Below are 7109 nucleotides of genomic sequence, written 5' to 3' on the forward strand. Positions count from 1 at the left end.
CCACACAGAAAGGGCAGTGGCAATCTGGAACTGTCTATTCTTAAAGGTCAAGACTGGAGGTCAGTTGAAAATTTGAAAACCAAAAACTGAGCTGTATTGGTTTCAGAAGTCTCAACACCCAGATAGTTAAGGGGAGATTTAATAGAGGTGTTTGAAATCACAAAGGACTTTGATAAGAGTAAATCAGGAGATACAGTAACAGAACGGTCAGTACCCATGGGCACAGATTTATGGTCATTAACAAAAATGACCGGGGGTGAGATGAAAGGTTCTTTTGCAACTAATTATTGGGATGCACTGCCTGGTTGGGGATGGAAGCAGATCCCATGGTAACCCGCAAAAAGAAATTGCATAAATACTGGAAGGGGAAAATGCAGGGGTGCAGAGAGAAGACTAAATCAATAGTTCCCCCAACAAGTATCATAGGCCAAATGACCTATTTTTGTTGTGCTGTGTCATTCTATAATTCAAGTTGAATTGAACCCACGGCCCTGCAGCAATACAACTGTTGACTAATCCAACTCAATTACACTCTAATCCCATTTACATAGCAGGATTTGGAGGAAGGGGTATGTCCCCCAGTGCACGGAGGCGACGGGCCGAATGGCATCCATCTGGGCCTTAAATGTTCCTGTTTCTCTCACACAAAGTGTGAATGGTGCAGCAAATTTGCATTTCAGGGAAATTCCAATTGTTTACCCACCCCCAAAATAAGCATAAGACTTGTTTTTATTCCCCCCTCTCTATCATCATCTTTTATTTATCCCTTTTTAAAATATTTAATTTCTTCCAACAACCAGTTACAACGCTCTGTGTACGGAGTAGAGCTGGAGCTCTGATGTTATTGATCATTATTAAATATACATTCTATTCAGATAAAAATAGGCTGAAGAAAGTGATTAGCTGGTAAGTTCATTTGACACTGATCCCTGCTCCGTGTTCAAGGAGCCGTGATGACGCTGAAATTTGAATTCTGCAAACGCCTGGCAAATTGAAGTGTATATAAAGAGCAGCTCAGATCAGAGCTGTGCGCTGCACTTGCTCTCTTCACCTCCTGATTCGCCTTTGCAAAGGGGAGAAGACCTACAGAACAGGTGAGTTGTACCAGCCTCCTCTCAATCTTCCTCCAGGTCTTCCCAAGGTGGAATCAAGGCTTCCAGACCATCCGACCCACCAAGCAACCAACCAGCCACCCATAAGAAAAGCCCTGCTTGGGTCTTCGGAGCTTCTTCAGCTTTGGACTGTCTATTTAACTGTGGACACTTGGGGTGGGGGTGGGGAAGCTTTTTGCAAGTTGGCGGCTGCTACCACTGGGAGTTTAAACGTTGACCACCCATCCTCCAGAGAAAGTCGGCGCTGAACTCCTTCGACTTCCTTCCTGCTCGCCCATCCCGAGAAAAGGGGGACAAACAAGGCTCCATTGGCCAAGAAACGGCGCATGCAAGCGGAGGAGATACGATGCTGCGTTAATCTCACTCCTATGTATAAAAATAACGGGACACTTGATCAGGAGGTGTAGACAGGAGTTAAGCAAAGGTTATTGTGCCCCTAGGGAATGCACAGGAGCCACCAGTGAGTGACTGACCCTTTTCATTGTTATTTTCCAGTATCACCATGTCTATGAGCACCGTACTCAACCCTGGTGACATCGACAAAGCCCTGGCTGACTGCGCCGGTGAAGTATTTCATTCTTTTCTTAAGCAGTAGCTTGGCTGACACTAATGTTTCACTGTTGGGGTCAGATGTGTTGTTCTGAGAAATATGAAGCAGTTTTGTATAATAATAATAATAATCACCTTTTGTTGTCACAAGCATGAAGTTACTGTGAAAAGCCCCTAGTCGCCACATTCCGGCGCCTGTTCGGGTAAGCTGGTACGGGAATGATACAGACAAGGATATCAATGATACAGACAAGGGACACTTCCCGGGCAGGGATCCTCATTCCCAAACTGCAACCCGCCTCCCCATGCACATGGTTTTTCCTAACCTTTAGAAAACTGGAGGCGATATTAATCCAGGTCTAAGGAAGGTAAAGGGGATGTACCATTGGCAAAAAGTTAATGGATTCATTAGTCTGCAGGAATGAGCCTGATTGTGTGAGGTTGAGGGTAGGGGTGGGGTAGATCCCATTCAAATATTACCTCGGGTGGTGAGGTTTTCTTTTCTTGTTTAGCAAGTGGTAGGGTTTCATTGCTACAGGAGTGTTCTTTGATCGTCTCTTTCTCTTGCAATGTTTCTCTCTCCTCTTCCTCCCTCCCCATCGCAGGGACATTCAATCACAAGAAATTCTTCGCACTCAGCGGCCTCAGCAAGAAAACAGATGCCGAAATCGCAACAGTTTTTGACATCCTCGACCAGGATCGGAGTGGGTTCATTGAAGTGGATGAACTGAAGTAGGAACCCACTTTTACTTTGCTGCACAGTGTCTATTGATAGATTGCATGTTGAATACTCATTGCTGATCTCATCATATCTGTGCACCTGATATATATATATATAAATATATATAGTAATGGATGCCTTGCCCCGGGTTTTGACACTGCTACCAGAATATTGGAATGCCTTGAAGCAGAGAGATGATTGACACCCCTTTCTGAACATTTATGGCTTTATCTTGGCTCTGATAAAATACGCCCCCCAACCCAGTCTTCATTCTTTAGTATATTTATTTTTGAAAATGAGGTGCCCTCATCAGATTTGCCTTTTCTTTTCTCTCCTCCTAAACTACTTTCTTTTTTAAAAATAAATTTAGAGTACCCAATTCATTTTTTCCAATTAAGAGGCAATTTAGCATGGCCAATCCACCTAGCCTGCACATCTTTAGGTCGTGGGGGTGAGACCCACGCAGACACTGGGAGAATGTGCCAACTCCACACGGACAGTGACCCAGAACCAGGATCGAACCTGGGACCTCGGCGCCGTGAGGGAGCAGTGCTAACCACTGCGCCCCTGTGCTGCCCGCAACTACTTTCTAACATTAATGCAATTTGACAATAGGAGAGAAAACATAACAGAGGTGCCCCCCACCCAGCCTGTTGGGGACCTGACACACTTTGCCCCAGAACCCCTGAATACATTAGGTTAACAACAGTCTATCAATATTAGATTTAAACTCAACAATTTATGGAATTAACATAAACAGCTGTTTGCAGAAGAGAGTTCCAAACTTTTACCACCCTTCTTGTGTGGGGGTGTTACCAGCCTCAGTCTTAATTCATAGACTAGGCCCGATTCAATAAAGCAGGATTTTCCGATCTTCCAGTGCTTCTCGGCCCGTGCCTTTTCCTGGCGGCGGGATTCTATCATCCTGCCGGTTGGCAGTGGGATTTCCCATTGTAACCACCCCATGCCGCTGCGAAACCCATTGGTGGGGCTGTGCTGCCAACGGGAACATTGAATCACAACACCCGGAGATTTTTTTCTTTCTCTCTCTCTCAACCCTATTTGTTCCAGTTAATAATTTAAAGCTTCAATCAGACCAGATAGGTAAAACCCCTGTATATGTAATCTCTAAATTTGGGGAATTAGTTGATCACACGTCACCTTGGCATTCTTTCGATACCAATTCCAGAAATGAAAATGAGAATTGAAACCCCAATGATCGTTCGTCATCTCTTACCTGCTGCCGGGCGGTGGGAGACTGTGCAGCAAGTTATGCTGCTGGCTGCACCCAAATGCTCCTTCTGGGGCAATGTAGAATTGCCCAGTGTGCCTAAACTTTCGCACAGGCCCAATGAGATCGATAAAGCTGGTAAAAAGGGAGCTGTAATGGAGACTATCTGAGAATTCTTTCAACACAGAAGGATATGTTCTTTAAAAATCGGTTCACACTAGCATTTGGTCATTCAGAGACTAATTGCTATTAAGACTATGCTGAGGTCAATTGTAAATATATACTCTATTGCCGGGCATAGTCTGTTGATTGGATAGGATTGGTTGTATTTTGTTTGGTAATATTTTAAGCACTGTGTGTGACAAAATGACACTCAGACATGATTGATACATCTCAATTTCTCTGCATGGCTAGCAGATGTCCTGTGGCATTGCTCAAAATGGGGATATATAATTAATAAGGTTGCAAGAAATGTGCACAATACAAAGCACTTTGCATGGGTTCTAAGTGAACAGATGTATGAATATTTAAAACACTAATTTTGAATGCCACCATGATTGAGGCCTATCTAATATCATATTTCTAATCAATGTGCAACAATACAATGCTTGCATCGATATAGCACATCAATCTCAGGGTACACATGGATCGCGTTTGATGGGAAGTCACTGTTGTAGGTTATTTACTTGGTTGCTTTTCTTGCTTTTAGACTCTTCCTGCAGAATTTTTCTGCCACTGCAAGGACACTGAATGATTCTGAGACCAAGGCTTTCCTTGATGCTGGAGATAGTGACCATGATGGCAAGATCGGAGTTGATGGTGCGTTCTGCACTTTGACAAAACTTACTTTTCTGCAGAATGCTAGTAATGAGCAAAGATAGTGTTGAGTGGTCTATAATAGTGTGGAGTAGTAAATTCACTTCTCCTTTATAATAGCTTTTGTAAATCTATTTCTTTTCCATCTTTATAATCTTCCTGCCCTGAAGCCACTGACGTTTGTTCTATGGCCTGTATCTCAGTATTCTTTGGTTGCGAACTAGACATTTGAGTGTTAATAACAGAAGACCATAAGAAATAGGAACAAAAGTACCCCATTCAGCCCCTTGACCCTGCTCTATGGAGCATCCGCAATCCTGTGTGATTGCCAGTCACAAAGATGCATAACTCTCTGAGCAAAGAAATGTGTCCTTATCTCAGTCCTAAAATCTCAACCCCTTATCCTGAGGCTGTGTCCCATGTTTCTAGATTTCCCAGCTAGAAAACATCTCTCAATATCTACCTTGTCAAGCCCCTTCAGAATCTTGCATTCTTCAAAATTGATGGTTTGCTTGAGCATGCAGAAAAATTTGGATTCTATCCTTCCTGCACTTGCCAGTAAAGATCACCAAATAGGGTTGAGCACAGGAGCCCTGGCTCATTATATATCTGCTCCCTATCCTGGGAAATGAGGGGCAAGGGGGGGTGGGGAGAGAGAGCCTAAGTGACATTATAATGCCACTGATGAACCTCCCCACCCTTAATTGAGATAAGGTAAAACTCAACTCAGACCAGGAGTCAAATCTGGGTGAAGCCAACACTACACCAGGAAATTAATGTGGAGTGCAATCAGAGGACTTAAGGCAAGTGAAAAGGCAATGTTTCATGTTAAGCTGATGATTTGGAACAAAGGCAAACTTTGTACATGTAAAGTTCTTTTGAAAATGTCACTTTAGTTTTCAAAAGCATTCATTCTGAAACTCTTTGTTTATGTTTCAGAATTCAAGTGCATGGTCAAAGCATAAAGGAATGAAAACAGAAGGCCATTCTCTCAATGCTGAGCCATTCAGACATCTTTACTATCATCACACATAGCAAGCACGTTTTTATTTATACATTTTGATACAGTTGAATGACATGAATAAATGTCTAAATGTAGTTTCCTATGTTGGAACTTTTTAACAGAGCATTTTCTGTGCAGCCTAAATGATATTTATTGTTTGATATATTAATTGTGGAACGAGCCTCAAATCGCCAAATTCCCAAATTAATAAAGATCACTATTGAAAGTAATTTCTTCGACTCGCTTACTTGAGTCCTTTGGATGGATTAGAATGCTGTTCTCCTTTTACTGCCGCATTTGGTTAGATATGGAAGCATAATTTAAATTTTAAAAAGCATATACTTCCAATGGTTTGAATGTTGAGAAGTTGAAATAAAGTAATTAATTTTTAATCACCATGGTTACTGTAACAGGAGGTAAACAAAAATATTCACTGACGACTAGCATGGGGGCCAGCCCAGTGCATTTAATGTGTCTTTCTCCTTCCTGATTTATTGTACATTCCAAAGACTGCAATAAGATCGAACCTTCATTAGACGTTGCAATCAATAAGTGGTTAGTGCTTCCAAAAATAAGGGTGGGAAAGGATATGAATTTGAAAGTTTCCCACCCCTCTACCTATAATTTTCAGGTCCTATGTGCAAACACATTAGCAAGTTAAATTAGACTGATATATAACTTGGAGACGGTGATACTAAATCTGATTAACTATTGCTCACCATGTTTGCGAAAGCTTTCTTGCCTCCGTCAAACTCTAATGCTGATCCAATTGGCATTCTGCACAGCTTAGTTCCTTCCCTCAACTTTTGCCAGCATTAGTAAATGAAGGTTCGATGTCTAATTGGCAATGTTCCCAAGAATCACCTCAAGTTCATGTTAACCCCCTGAAAGATACTCAAGAATTTAGTGACCTGTCCCAGACCTTTGTCAACTCTGTGCATAGTACTGAGGTTCAATTGATTCCCTCCATTTGGTGAGGGGTTTGATTTTTTTTTCACCGTTTGGCACATACTATAGAATATTCTCTGGTATTTAGAAAAAACACAAGATGCAGATAGTAGGCGCCCTAAACAAACATTGGAAATTAAAGTGAAAACCAGTTGCTAATCATTTCATAATCACAAAATATAAACTGCAGCAACTGAGCATCAAAGAGTAATTCATTGGATGCCAAGCCCTTCAGGTCACTTTAAGAATACAGTAAATGCAAATTATTTCTTTCTACAGACTCACACGTATTTCTAAACTATCTGACAATTTGAGTTATTGCTCATGGGTTGTCTGCTGGCTTAAGCGCAATCTTTCATAACTAACCTGGAAGTGCGCAATGCCAGCACTGGATGCCAGCGACACCATTTTCCAGCTTTGACCACAGAAGCAAAAGGCAGTAAGAGAATGGACTATGCAATGGGTAGTGTCACACAAGATAATGGGTCATATGGTCAAGGTAGAGTAAACTAATATGAGGAAGAAGACACTTTCATTGAGTTATTTCTTGCATGAACAGTTCAGAAGTAGGAATCGAATGTAAGCTTATTACATTTTTGGAGGGAGAATACAAGCTAGCGGAAGTGGTGTCTCTTCAAATAATTCATTAATTGCTCTTCAACTGTGAGGCACACCTCACATCCACATGCACACTTCCAGCACGAGTCAATAGCAGGAAGACTAACCTCT

At 41.9% G+C, this 7109-nt stretch overlaps 1 protein-coding gene across 1 annotated transcript; it reads left to right on the forward strand.

The window, feature by feature from the left end:
- Window positions 1-974: 974 nt before the first annotated feature.
- On the forward strand, window positions 975-5455 carry LOC119978700 (parvalbumin beta 3-like). The gene is made up of 5 exons (XM_038820511.1): window positions 975-1094; window positions 1608-1675; window positions 2267-2393; window positions 4323-4432; window positions 5369-5455. Exons 2-5 carry the CDS (start codon window positions 1615-1617, stop codon window positions 5392-5394), a joined length of 324 nt encoding a protein of 107 aa, XP_038676439.1. The 5' UTR covers window positions 975-1094; window positions 1608-1614; the 3' UTR covers window positions 5395-5455.
- The last annotated feature ends 1654 nt before the right edge of the window (window positions 5456-7109 follow it).

This window comes from Scyliorhinus canicula, chromosome 15 (assembly GCF_902713615.1).
Source record: "Scyliorhinus canicula chromosome 15, sScyCan1.1, whole genome shotgun sequence".
In the NCBI taxonomy this organism is placed as follows: Eukaryota; Metazoa; Chordata; class Chondrichthyes; order Carcharhiniformes; family Scyliorhinidae; genus Scyliorhinus; species Scyliorhinus canicula.